General features: G+C 39.4%; 1 protein-coding gene across 1 annotated transcript in view; it reads left to right on the top strand.

Annotated features, from left to right (window-relative positions):
- Positions 1-13,800, top strand: part of cacna1db (calcium channel, voltage-dependent, L type, alpha 1D subunit, b) — a 74,896-nt gene that overhangs the window by 42,234 nt on the left and 18,862 nt on the right. The window contains exons 11-33 of the mRNA XM_029505893.1: positions 260-347; positions 534-560; positions 2,276-2,436; positions 2,551-2,776; positions 3,322-3,529; positions 3,781-3,901; positions 4,083-4,197; positions 4,329-4,389; positions 4,573-4,633; positions 5,183-5,318; positions 5,550-5,679; positions 7,092-7,151; positions 7,235-7,294; positions 8,415-8,521; positions 9,272-9,359; positions 9,513-9,620; positions 9,719-9,771; positions 9,844-9,990; positions 10,328-10,529; positions 10,687-10,845; positions 11,213-11,323; positions 11,779-11,856; positions 12,548-12,631. Coding sequence (XP_029361753.1) covers positions 260-347; positions 534-560; positions 2,276-2,436; positions 2,551-2,776; positions 3,322-3,529; positions 3,781-3,901; positions 4,083-4,197; positions 4,329-4,389; positions 4,573-4,633; positions 5,183-5,318; positions 5,550-5,679; positions 7,092-7,151; positions 7,235-7,294; positions 8,415-8,521; positions 9,272-9,359; positions 9,513-9,620; positions 9,719-9,771; positions 9,844-9,990; positions 10,328-10,529; positions 10,687-10,845; positions 11,213-11,323; positions 11,779-11,856; positions 12,548-12,631 — 2,591 coding nt within the window. The remainder of the gene's footprint in view (positions 1-259; positions 348-533; positions 561-2,275; positions 2,437-2,550; positions 2,777-3,321; positions 3,530-3,780; positions 3,902-4,082; positions 4,198-4,328; positions 4,390-4,572; positions 4,634-5,182; positions 5,319-5,549; positions 5,680-7,091; positions 7,152-7,234; positions 7,295-8,414; positions 8,522-9,271; positions 9,360-9,512; positions 9,621-9,718; positions 9,772-9,843; positions 9,991-10,327; positions 10,530-10,686; positions 10,846-11,212; positions 11,324-11,778; positions 11,857-12,547; positions 12,632-13,800) is intronic.

Below are 13,800 nucleotides of genomic sequence, written 5' to 3'. Positions count from 1 at the left end.
TTGAGTCAATTTGTTGCACTGCCAGAATTTGGTGATGGCATCGTTTTTTAATTAAAAAAATAAAAAATAAAAAAATCTTTCTTCTTAAAAGACCTAGGACCAAGCCAAACCATACATGCATGGATGTCATTCGGCAAATATGTCATCATGTGACATTTTGGTGAAAGCTGTATCATTCTAGACACACAATTTGTCCTACCTTTGTTTGTTAACTTGCTTTTTTTGATTTGTTTGTGTGTGCGTACATGTGATACCACAGCGAGCATGCCCACTAGTGAGACGGAGTCAGTGAACACAGAGAATCACAACGGAGAGGAGGACAAATCCCCCTGCTGTGGACCCCTGTGGTGAGTTTGAGCTTCCTGTGACAGTCCTATGAGTCTGCTTACACTGAGCTAATACTGAAGGAAAGGCTTCTTTTAGAGTGTCAAGGATGCTTTGGTCAGAGTCAAAAGTTAAATGAAACAATGAGAGTGGAGAGCAACACATGCTGCCCTTTTTTTAAAAGCTGCTTCATATTTTATTCTTTCCAGTCAAAAAATCACTAAGTCAAAGTGCAGGTTAGTACCTTGGCATGTCGTTGCATGGAAGGTGTGTTCTTTGTCCATTTGTTCAAGTCACCTCATAATTGTGTTGTTGTTTTTTTTTGTTGTTTTTTTTGCCTTATATCTGTATTGCTCACATCATTGGTGTTTTCATCTGCTTTTTACGTCCACGTTATTTCTTTCCAGTTGTCTGTTGTGTCTCTTATCCGGCTAACTTGTCCTTTACTTTAGCCTCGCCACACTTGTATCGTTGTGTTTTCTTTGTCTCTTGACACCTTTGTGATTTGGGCTGGGCGATAAAACGATAACGATAATTATGGCAAAATCACCTTTCCTCGATCGTTCCAGCCAAGTTTTGACAGACAGCACGAACAGCCAATGATAATGAGAATAGCGCCGTGCGGAGCCAATCACGTAGCTGGAATAGAGTTACGTCAGGCTAGGGTGACACACCCACACAGAGAGAGTAGGTCACTGGTCCCCAACAACCGGGCCTCGGACCGGTACCGGTCCGTGGGTCTTTTGAACCGGGCCGCACAGAAAGAATAAATAACTTACATTATTTATGTTTTATTTATTATCTGAAGCTGAACTATGTTTTATTTTGAAAAATGACCGGATTTTCTCCGTTACATCCGTCTATGACTCACTCTTGACGCATGTCAGACGCTTGTCTCGGTCACGTGATGCGTTACCGCTAAAATTAAACCCACAAGCTAGCGAAATGATTAAAAAAGCAGTTTCTTTGGAAAGTTTCTTCGTGAAGGGGAGAAGGCCCATTGAGGTTAGGGGGCAGAGAGGATGTTACTCATGTTGTTGGCGCGATGTTACGAGCGCACAGTGGATTCACGTTTATCATGAAATGTAGGAAATAGCACAGTTTTTGCGATGGCATCATTTTATTTTGTTGCATTTATCCGCCACACCTGAAAGGCCGGTTGGGGGCCGGTTTAACCGTAAGCACACGTGCTTGTGTTTTGGCCAGCGGCACTCAGGAGCGGGAGTGAAAGGCGTGAAAATGGCGGAAAACGTTAACACGAAAAAGACACCCCAATGGACACAGCCCAAGGCTGAAAAGGCAAGGACATTGTTGAGAAGAAAGGTCCGAGGAGTTCAGGAGTGTTTAATTAAATCTTATTTTGGCTATTTAAAGTCCGGCAGGAAGCAGAGTCGTGTGCACTGCAAATTGTGTCGAGTTTTTGCCTGGTCAGAATTGAGACTTTTCTATTTTCTATTATCTAATTAGTTTTTTTTTTTTTTTTTTTTTTTTTTTTAATTGACCAAATAATTTAGTTGTTGATTTGTTTGTGTTCTCCTGTAACACCTGAAGCTTCTGACTGGTCAGAATTAAAAATTAATGTTATTATATAATCATTTCATTTATTTGAATTTTCTACAAGGTTTGTCGTACATTTCATACATTTAACTTCTTACAGAAATAGTTATTTGATTGATATCGTGATATATCGACTGATATGAAATATCGTGATAAGATTTTGTTCCATATCGCCCAGCCCTATTTGTAATCAATTTTTATTTAATTTGAGTAGTTTGTGCAGTCATTTTAACCACATAGAATTACTCATATAAGAAGTAGACTCAGTAAATTTCCCACAACATAAAAAAAAAAAAAATTATTTGGCTTATTACAGTATGTCTCACATGGGAGACTAAATGTTTTTCAATCAGTCCAGATCATCAACCATTAACTGTACCTCTTTGTCAATCAGCCGTCAGTGGCGGCGATGGAACCGGTTTTGCAGGAGGAAGTGTCGTGCAGCTGTGAAATCAGTGATGTTTTATTGGCTGGTCATCGTCTTGGTGTTCCTCAACACTTTGACAATCGCCTCTGAACACTACAACCAACCAGACTGGCTCACCGAAGTACAGGGTATCTGCCTCTCATTGCCTGTGCAACCTTCAAACATGGATTAAGGTCATTTTCTTTGTGCTTGTTGAACTATGCAACATTTGTTAATATGAAGTCCTCTCTGCTCCTCTCTAGATGTAGCCAACAAAGTTCTCCTGGCGATGTTCACCATGGAGATGCTGGTGAAGATGTACAGTTTGGGACTGCAGGCCTACTTTGTGTCCCTGTTTAACCGTTTTGACTGTTTTGTGGTGTGCGGAGGCATCGTTGAAACCATCTTGGTGGAGCTGGCCATCATGTCACCTCTGGGCATCTCTGTTTTCCGCTGTGTCCGCCTGCTTAGGATCTTCAAAGTTACACGGTAATCTAAAGAGATTCTATTCATTCTTTTGAGCAAAACACTGCGGCTCCCTGTGGATATTTAATTTGAATAAATTTGAATCTGCTTTATTGAAGTTTTTTTTCTTCTTTTTTTGGGATGTAATGGACAAGATGCTGCAGATTCAGGTCGATCCCGTATCTTTTAAATAAAACGTGTTTTAAAATTATGTAGTAAAATATGCATCTCACCTTGCTTGCATCACCTGTTGCCGTCAGGCAAACACTGAGTAACCATGGGTACATCGAGAGAATTAAAAAAAGAAAAGTTTCTCATGAAAATGGAACGAATAGAAGGAATGGTTCTTTTATTTCAGAAATGCAACTACACTTCTTATGTACATAGCATGAGTGTAATTAAACTATCTTCATTATTCTGGTTGAATATGTTTTGTGGCTCCAGGTGGGTTTTATTTGGTGGGAATCTCACCCAAATGGCTCTTTTAATGCTGTAGGTTGTCGACCCCAGGGTTAGCATTATATCTGTCCGTCCATCTGTTAACCTGTTTTGTATTTTTTCTTCTCCAGTCATTGGGCATCTCTTAGTAACCTGGTGGCCTCTCTGCTCAACTCCATGAAGTCTATCGCCTCCCTGTTGCTGCTGCTTTTCCTCTTCATCATTATTTTCTCCCTGCTTGGCATGCAGCTCTTTGGGGGCAAGTTCAACTTTGATGAGACCGTGACCAAGAGGAGCACGTTTGATAACTTCCCCCAGGCCCTGCTCACTGTCTTCCAGGTTAGTGATTGCACTCTTTCTTTTATTTAACATGTGAACAACCTGACTCTCAACCTGTCGCAGAGTCTCATCGATTTTGTCCCGCTACTTATTAGTGCACTGACAATAGAAATAACATAAATAATCATTCAAATGAGCTCATCAAACTGAAGTATTTTATTTCCACTGCAAGGAAATTTGCCACACTGTTGTAAATATTTCAAGTCAAGTCAGGGCAGTTGATTGAAGTAGATGTATGTGGTGCTTTCCAGATCTTGACAGGAGAAGACTGGAATACAGTGATGTATGATGGTATCATGGCGTACGGTGGTCCGTCTTCCTCTGGAATGGTGGTCTGCATTTACTTCATTATCCTCTTCATCTGTGGAAATTGTATCCTACTGGCCAAATGGCTGTTATGTACATGAATTCTCATGCAATATCATGCGTGAAAAAACGTACAAACAAAAAAAATACATACTATTGTGAAACAGTTGTGTTTTGATGTTGAGCAAGTTGATGTTATACTCTGTATTGTGAAGGTCAGTGTTTATTCCTCAAGTCACATAACCAGACATCCTGCTAAATGTCTTCTTGGCCATCGCTGTCGACAACTTGGCAGACGCTGAGAGCCTCAACACGGCACAGAAGGAGGAAGAGGAGGCAAAGAAAAGGAAGAACAGTGCCAAGTAGGACTTAAGATGCTTCAGTATTTCACTTTTTAATGTTTTCCCTTATTTTCATTTTAATTGTTTTTGTAGGCACATGCAGTAGAAAAAACTGCTTCTTATTAGTTATTCTTTTTTTTCATCTCCCCTAGGGACATAAGCGTGGAAAATAAGAGAGTTGAAGTAACAGAAGCCAAGGATGGTGAGACCAAGGCAAGACAGAAATGCTCTAATTCTCATTCATAACTACTTCATGCAATTCGTATACTAGTTCATATATTTTCTTTAGGCATTGTGATACCTTACTATTAGACTCTCTCCATGAAAGTCCACCATAGTTTTCTAATCTCATTACTTGTGCATTTCCAAATGGTTAATCCTGATCACTGTCTGTAGGTGCCAGCAGAGGGCTTGTTAGAAGAAGACAAAGAGTTGTATCCTGCCATCGATTCTCCAGGTAAGGACCATTTGGCTTGATTAAGTAGAGTGGTTTTGTTTTTCTGTGAAAGATTGAAAAGTTTGAAAAATCTGTCTTCTTACCTCACTGACTACGCGTAAGCCACTGGGGATTTTGGCACCAACTCCAACTGCTGCCAAGATGAATGTAGTATTTGGTCCAATTTTAATTAAGATAAATAAATATAACAGCTTCTATTGGAATTTAATGCATCGTTCAGTTTAATGACACAGAGTTAGATTGTACACACACTTACAATTGTACAAACACTTTTTCCTTTTTTCTATATTAGTGTAAACAATAAATATTACACTTCAAATCAAAGTTAATTCCACAAACACAATCAAATGTCTAAAGACTGCTGAACGAGACAAACTACAAAGAGAAGACAGAACAAAAATTTGTTGACTTCACTTTCATTTAAAATACACCTGACAATATTTTATGTAAAAAAAAATTAGCTACACTGAGTCTACATTCACTAACGAAATGACATGAATTAGTGATTTGAACCTTAACTAGACTGAAATAACTCTTTTAATTTCTCAGTGTGTAATGATGACGATGAGCTCCCAGAAGTCCCCTCAGGACCACGACCCCAGAGGCTGTCTGAACTCACTATCAAAGAAAAGATCCAGCCAATCCCAGAGGGCAGTGCCTTCTTTATCTTCAGCAGCACTAACCCGTGAGTCTCAGAGGAGCTTGGTCGGATCCATAGTGAGACACAGGGACGTATCAGTCAACCGGTTCGAAATAACTGAAGAGAAAACTTCTGAACTCAATCAGCAGATGCAAAATGCTGAAATTAAAGCTGTGTCACTAAATCAGACTTCTGTTCTACTCACTTTACATCTCTCTATTACATTTTTTCCTTCCCTCTCCATGTCATTTGTTTTTATTCATCTCTCCCTTTTAGGTTTCGTGTCTTCTGCCATAAATTGATCAACCATCAGATCTTTACCAATCTCATCCTGGTCTTCATCATGCTCAGTTCTGTCTCTCTGGCTGCCGAGGATCCCATACGCAACTTTTCTGCTCGCAATATTGTACGTACACTACAGGGGCTGACCTGAAAGGCAACCCCATGTACACCTCACAGACACACACATCACATGGGGAGGGTTTAAATGTCTCGCCATCCCTGGTGACACACAGACATCCTGACATTACATTAGGAAAAACACAGGTGTGAATAATGTATCCCATCATTCACTGAGCTCTAGCTGAAAGGAAGCGAGTCACATAGGGAGTTCACTGTCTGTTGAGCCGCTGTCAAGGCTCACTGGGGCTTTTACTCAGCCATTGTTGGTGGTTTAAATATCACATTTACTTGATAAGTCAAGCTATCTGCCTTGAAATATGGTTTTGCAGAGCACAAATAGAGTAATAGGAAAATAACATGTGGGATGTTTGGCTGAGTTTTTTCTTAAAGCTACAACAGTCATAACATCAGACTTTTTTTTTTTTTTTTTTTTCCCAAGTCCACTTTTCTAATGCTGTCTTTATTAGATTTATATACCTTTTTTAACAATGTTTTATCATGATATGTGCTTACATGTCTACCAACCAAAGCTGCAAGAGGCAATTTCAAACCCCTAGCCTACCCTGGTGGCACTGGTCACACACACAAATTGTGTAACTTCAATAAAAAAAAAAAAAAAAAAAGGCTCACTGCCAATATGGCACTGTGTGTGTTTTAGCCATGCTGTGCCAAGCCGTGATGACACATGTCATCCCTGTGGCCTCACAGCAGCGGGGAAGCAGCACTTGTGTTGTAGGAGGGCTGGCAATGGACAATCTGGGACGTGTCCTTGCTCCCAACATTGTCCTCAGCAAAAGTTCATGTGTGTGTCTGCACTTGAGATTAGAGGAAAATCTCTACTAGATAAATCCCTGTGTGGTCAGATATGGTTCAGTGTAGCTTCTGAGTGTCTTTAGTGAGCTTATTGACAATGCAGTGGATTTGTCACCCAGTTAGCGGGGATTCATTAACGCTGCTTTTCTTAAATAAACACAGGTACAGGTCAGCCAGATATATTTATATTTCTGCATTATGTTCTGTATCACTTTTTGACCATTTTCTGGGGTTTAACAAATGTAGAAACGATTACAAACATACACACAGTGAGCTGACAGTTGCAGATGAGAGATGTTCATTCAGCATGTTGTGTAAAACTTTAACACTTTAAAATTGTCATTCGCATATTCCTTTCAAAGAAAAAAAAAAACCCACGAAGCTATAGTTAACAAACTCAGGATTTACATTTTGCCAACAAAGCTAGGCATGTAACTGCAGAGCTGGTGAGTGAATTTAAAATTTAAAATTCTCACCTAGTGCAGTTTAGACATCATACTTTTTGTATAACCTTGTTGCCTCTTATTGGAGCTGCTTCTAAAATTTTTATATGTTGTCCCATTGTCCTGAAATGACTCAAACTTGTGCATTGCCTCTTTACAGATACTTGGTTATTTTGACTATGCTTTCACCGCAATCTTTACTGTTGAGATCCTGTTGAAGGTAAATGTCCTCTGTGTGCTGTGCTGTGCTGGGTAGAGCTTCAGTAACCCTGCGTGCTTATGTCACTCTGATTGCCTCCTCAGATCCTAGGCTATGCAGACTATGTCTTCACTAGTATGTTTACATTTGAGATCCTTATTAAGGTAATCAATAAAAACTGTTGTACCGTCTCAGCAACAACCCACCACTTCCAAGCTTGCTGCACATGTTCCCCCTCCCCTCATTTTCGTCTCAAATTTTTTGATCTGAACGGCTGCCTACCTGTCTTATTGTCACGGTGACCTATCGGTCAATGTGGAGCTCATATGCTTTTGTCAGATATTTTTGTTTTGTCTGTCACTTTTCCATCATGGCTCACTATCCCCTCTTCATCCTTGACCAGTTTATGGACTGGTGGCCCTTCAGAGTCCAACTACATGTTAGGCTGTTCCCAAATATTACTGTTATTTTTTCCCCAACTTTGTGAATACAATTCAGTTATTAATTTGCTAAGATGTGACTCTGTCAAGCGCTAGTATTTTTTCTTTGTTGAAAGTATTAATCTTTGCACCATTTCCCTCTGAAAGATGTCTATTCCATTGCCTGATTGCAGACTATACTGAATATAATGAATATTCTCAGAAATCGCCAAACAGAAATTATTTTATTATATTGACTTTCAATTCAATCCTCTGCCTTGTCCTTTTGCGCGCTGCATGTCTGCACAAGGTAAATCTCCTGCATTATGGCTTAAGATAACAAATTCTGCCAGGAGCGGATTATAGTCTTAATATTATGGAAAGTATTTATTGTACAGTACATGACTTAATCTGAACTGAAGAGTGACATTCCTTGTTCCCTTTTCTGACAATTTTTGATGGTTTAAAATCAAGTTATGTATTTATTTGTGTATGTGTGTGTCTAACCACCGTAAGCCTTTCAAAGTCTCTACTCATTAGTGTTTGAGAGTGCAAATCCAGCGTTTACTTTTCAAATTTTTATATGAATGAACTGGACAGTGCAAATACTTTACCATTTTATATATATATAAATAGATAAAAAATTTATGTAAATGTGGGGGGGACACACAGCATTAAAGCACTGTGCATTTTTGGTACCCAAAAAGTTCTTTTGAAAATCAAAAGCATTCAATCTTCTAATCAGTTATTATAATGAAAAATCCAATCTCAGGCTGTTTCAAAGCTGTGCGTATGAATGTACATATTTGACAGCAGGTCTGCCTTCTTTGGTTGTGACTCTTGTCTCCTTTGTCTGTCTGTGCAGATGACGGCATTTGGAGCCTTCCTTCATAAAGGGGCGTTCTGCAGAAACTACTTCAACCTCTTAGATCTGCTGGTCGTTGGTGTCTCTCTAGTTTCCTTTGGCATTCAGTATGTATCATTTTCAACTTCATCTTTTTTATTGTCTCTATGAGCACCCTGCCAAAAAAAACAAAACAAAAAACGAAAAACAGAAGTTACCCAATGGCAAAAACTGGAATTAAATACTTCATTTGTGGTGTTGTTTTCACAGACAAAAATACATTTTGTATATTTTTGTATGTATTATGTATTTGTAGTTGCCATTAAAAAGCTGTGCTCTGTTTCTGTCATGTATTAACAATAGTATAGTAGCAGGCCAAAGAAGTAGTTAAACTTGGGTTTCTTTGTCATAAGACAGAAAAGAAAATCAAACCTCCCTCCCATCTCTATCTACTGAATGTGGAGCTACAGCCATTAGCAGATTAACTTTGCTTCATTCAAAGACTGAAACCAGGAATAAACAGATATTCTAACTCTGACCTTTTATAAACATAGTAAAACCTACCACCGCTTAAATCCATTAATCAACTCTACTCAACTCAACCTCTATCTTTTTTGTCTTGTTTAATCTGTTGTTGGTTGTCAAGACGACTCTAGGAAATCACTTTGCCAAGAATAGTCCAAAGACTGCATTTCAGTGTGTGTTGTGATGAGAACCTATCCCATTCAGTCTTCATGTGTATAAATAGAAAACAAAAAACCATGTGAGGTTAGAGGACAATATAAACACTTGTCAGATACATATCATTATTTTCTTACTATAAAGCCAGATTTGCTTTTTCTTCAATGCCGAGGATGCCCTCTTTGTGTCTTCCATAGATCTTCTGCTATCTCCGTGGTGAAGATTCTCCGTGTTTTGAGAGTCCTTCGCCCACTCAGGGCCATCAACAGAGCCAAAGGACTTAAGGTCAGGATAACACAACATGGTCGAGGGTGTATCTGAACCATGTGAGGTTTTCATTGGGTGTCCTGAGTCCTGAGTTGTGCATGCATGCATCTTTGGTTGTGAGGCAGTGCTGTCTATTCTTAATAATATTATATAATTGTGTGTCCTTCTCAGCACGTGGTGCAGTGTGTGTTTGTGGCCATCAGGACCATCGGCAACATCATGATTGTCACCACCCTGCTGCAGTTCATGTTCGCTTGTATTGGTGTGCAGCTCTTCAAGGTACAGTAAAAGAAAAAGGGAAAGATTGATATAAGGTAGAAGAAAAAGACACACATGAGCCAAGTTATCCTCTGATTTTCTCCTGTTTCATATTTAAGGGGAAGTTTTATCGATGCACAGATGATGCAAAGTTCAGCCCAGAGGATTGCAGGTGAGCTAACTCCTCAAAGTTTTTGGGATGCGTATGCGTACTTGAAGTTAACTTCTCATCATTAACTCACAGGGGTACATACATTCTCTACAACAATGGGGATGCCGCACTCCCCATGGTGAAGGAGAGGATCTGGTACAACAGTGACTTCAACTTCGACAACGTCCTCATGGCCATGATGGCTCTTTTTACAGTCTCCACCTTTGAGGGATGGCCCACGTAAGTTCTGCTTTGTGACTGAGCTGCAACTTGGGTTTGATTTTCATCGTTTGGAAATTACAGCATGAACCTTTTGCACTGTTCAGTCTGAAAGAAAATTCTCCATTTCCAACACTCTCAATAAATGAAAGTAAGAGCAACCAACTTCATCCAGCACTGGCATGACAAAGTCTATTGTGTCTCCAATTTTGTGCGTGCCACTGTGCACATGTATTTGTGTTTGTGTATTGCTTTAGTCACTATAGTTTTTATTGTTACTCAAACTGTCACAGGTTGAATTAGTGTGAATAATTGCAGATCTTGATCTTGACTCCTCCTCTGCTATTTGTCCCTGCAGCCTGTTGTATAAGGCCATTGACTCCAACAAAGAGAACTTGGGTCCCATCTACAACTACCGTGTCGAGATCTCCATCTTCTTTATCATTTACATCATCATCATCGCCTTTTTCATGATGAACATCTTTGTTGGTTTTGTTATCGTCACCTTCCAGGAGCAGGGGGAGAAGGAGTACAAGAACTGTGAGCTGGATAAGAACCAGGTACGAAGCACTGAGAATGTGTGTGCATTTGTGTATGATATCACAATATTGATCAACTGGACTGATACACTGAGTGTATGTGAGGACTATAAAGTGACATGTTGTTGTTTTTGTCTCTTTCTCTCTCCTTGCATCCACCTTTCCTTTCAACCACCAGCGTCAGTGTGTGGAATATGCTCTTAAAGCTCGTCCTTTGCGGCGCTACATTCCCAAAAACCCGTACCAGTACAAGTTCTGGTATGTGGTTAACTCCACGGGTTTTGAGTACGTCATGTTTGTCCTAATCATCTTGAACACATTGTGTTTGGCCATACAGGTAGGTCTTCTTCATTTGGACAATAAATATCTTGTGTGCCTTTCATAAGTGCAGTATTTAATAAAAATTATCATCATCCAAATATCACTGACAATGGTGAATTCATATGCTGAGAAGAAAATGATGATTTAGTTTGGATTCTCTCGATGCTGCAAGCAGTTTGAATTGCCATCATATGCACCTCATAATCTGAAGAATATGCGCTCATGCTTTCCTGGATACCACGTTTGTTCTGATTGCAGCAGTGAGGAACATTTTTTCTTATCAGAAAGATTTATGTCAAAGTGATGGGTTTCAACAGCAATTGCTGAACACAGGTGTATTTAGAATTCATAAGTGTGTAATTACTCTCTCTGTGTCTGACCAGCACCACGGACAGTCTTATCTGTTTAATTACGCCATGGACATCCTCAACATGGTCTTCACTGGGGTTTTCACTGTGGAGATGATCCTCAAGCTCATCGCCTTCAAACCAAGGGTCAGTCTCCTCTCTCCTCTACTCTCCTTTACTCTCCTATCCTCTCCTCCTCTATTTGCAAAATCTAAACAAACTACATACAAATATTTGTAAAAGTACCAGGATCTTTAAATCCTCTTCCTCAGAATTTTACCCCCCCCCCCCCCCCCCCCCCCTTTTTTTTTTTTTTTTTTTTTTTAAATCTCCCTTAACCTTTTTATTCCTGAAAAGGTTCATGTTCAAATTTTTATTTGAAAGCACTCCTTTTAACCCAGCCCTCATACACTGACCCTGTCACCTCTCCTCTGGCTCCCGTTCTTGGACTGTGAGGTTACCGGCTATGACACCTCTGCCCTTTCCCCTGTATCCTAACCCTCCATTACGTCCTCTCACCACAACCTCTGTCCGTCTTATACTTTACTGAACCCCCCCCTCCTCACCCTCCTCCTGCTGGCCATCCATGCTGCCATATTCAGGGCTATGTCGGGGACGCCTGGAACGTCTTCGACGCTCTGGTGGTGATTGGCAGTGTAGTCGACATCATACTCAGCCAGGTAGAAAGACGTCAGCATGTGCAACGGTCATTCCCTCTTCCTGCTGTCCCACCGCTGCTACCACTTTTCTTTCCATTATTTCTCAATCCTTTCCTTCCATTCCTTCCTCTCTTAATTAGATTTTTTTTTTTTTTAATTGATCCAATGTTTGTTCATGAAATCTGCTGAATCTGTTGTGTACCTGACTGGATGATTGATGAGTACCACAGACCACGTACACATGATAATGCGCTATATTCATCATTTCACCTACCTTTCTACAACTTAACAGGTTGAAATGCCAACATAAGCAGCACATCCAAATGGATTACAGCTGCTTAAATTCTTTATTTAGTTAGTCTGTGGTGGCCATCTCTTCAGCCTGTCTCTGTATCTATGAGAGGACAAAACACCTGAAATATAATTTGATAAGAATAGAACTATAGTTTCAAGTTGAACATTATTGGCAAGGATTTTATCATGAATAATACAATTTTAAACAACTCTGAAGCAATTTATATGCTCACAGATTCAGTGGCAGGAAGGATTTGAAACAACCTCACACTCTGTTATATCAAATCACACCTTTTGGATGTTCTTCTCTTTCTGTCTTTTATCATAATGCTTCTCTTTCATCTTCTTCCTTTTCTTTCTTGCTCTGTTGTCTCCCTCTTTCTTCTTTCCTGTTTGTTTTTGTTGCCTGTGCTTGCAGAACTATTTTGCTGATGCATGGAACACGTTTGATGCCTTAATTGTTGTGGGTAGCGTGGTTGACATTGCCATCACTGAAATTAATGTAAGTAGTCATTTATTACATGTATGTGCCTGTCTGACTGTTACTCTTTTCCAACAAGGGGGCCTTGCTCTAGCACCAAAGTGGCATCAAATCACTTCTTTTTCATGCATAAATTAATGGGCAACATTTACAATGCATTCAGTGGTGAAGTTGTATGTTGCATCACTCCAAAGAGAACAATCACCATCAGATAACAATAAATAAACAATAAAAAATAAAAAATAAATGGCTCAGTCCAGAGCCTGCGTTTTAATTTTTTTTCTTCAAGCCAAGCTAAAGCTAAGATTAAAAAAAATAAAACTCCGATCAAGAGCAAGCACTTGGGAACAGTGAAGAAAAAAAGCGGGGTGGGGAAAAGGGTGACAGGAGCAGCAGTTGATTGTGGTACTGTAATTTATCCCTTGTGGTGCAAAGTAAAAGGGTGAAAATGTAGGCATACAGATGATTATATTTATCAGACATCTTTAGATGATGAACATTGTGATGGTATTTTTTTTAATTGTCATTATCAAAATATCATCATTTTAAGATCTAAAATATTTTCTGAGCTGTTATTCATGAGTTGGATATTATCATTTTGTGCCAATTTGTCCTGCTTGTAATCTCTTTAAATCTGCTGTGCTGCTACTCCAAGGCCTCTCTGTGTCCAGGTTTGAAGCTGGTGTAAACAGACTCCATGCTTGTTGCAGGCTTATCTGTGCAAAGGTGTTTGTCCTGTTGGTCATGGTTTTTTTTTTTTTTTTTTTAATGAATGTTTAAAGAAAACTGTACAATTTTACTGATCTCATCCTGGGATACATTCTAATGTACAAAATAAACATCACACAGAGAGCATTCCAGCACTTGATATACTGTAGTTATTGCGTTCTATGGTTCTGCAACTGAAAACCAGGGTCTATATTTTTTCATATGATTTTTAATGTTAACATTGCATTGTGCAAGAAATGCAATGTTAAGGTGAAATGGGAAATGTATTGCATGAAGAGAGTAGAAATTACAAACATCATCAGTTTAATTTCTCATTGAACTCTAAAAATAAAAAACAACCTGACTGCTGTACATTTGCAATGTTACTGCTGAGATCACGTGGTAAAGATCTGGCATGACAGGCTTTATGCTTCAGCGTGATGATGCTCTTTTGTGTGCTGTGCGATTCCATGTTAAAGAAG

This window comes from Echeneis naucrates, chromosome 7, assembly GCF_900963305.1.
Source record: "Echeneis naucrates chromosome 7, fEcheNa1.1, whole genome shotgun sequence".
In the NCBI taxonomy this organism is placed as follows: Eukaryota; Metazoa; Chordata; class Actinopteri; order Carangiformes; family Echeneidae; genus Echeneis; species Echeneis naucrates.
The sequence above is the reverse complement of the archived record's forward strand: the minus strand, read 5'-3'. Positions and strand labels throughout refer to the sequence as shown.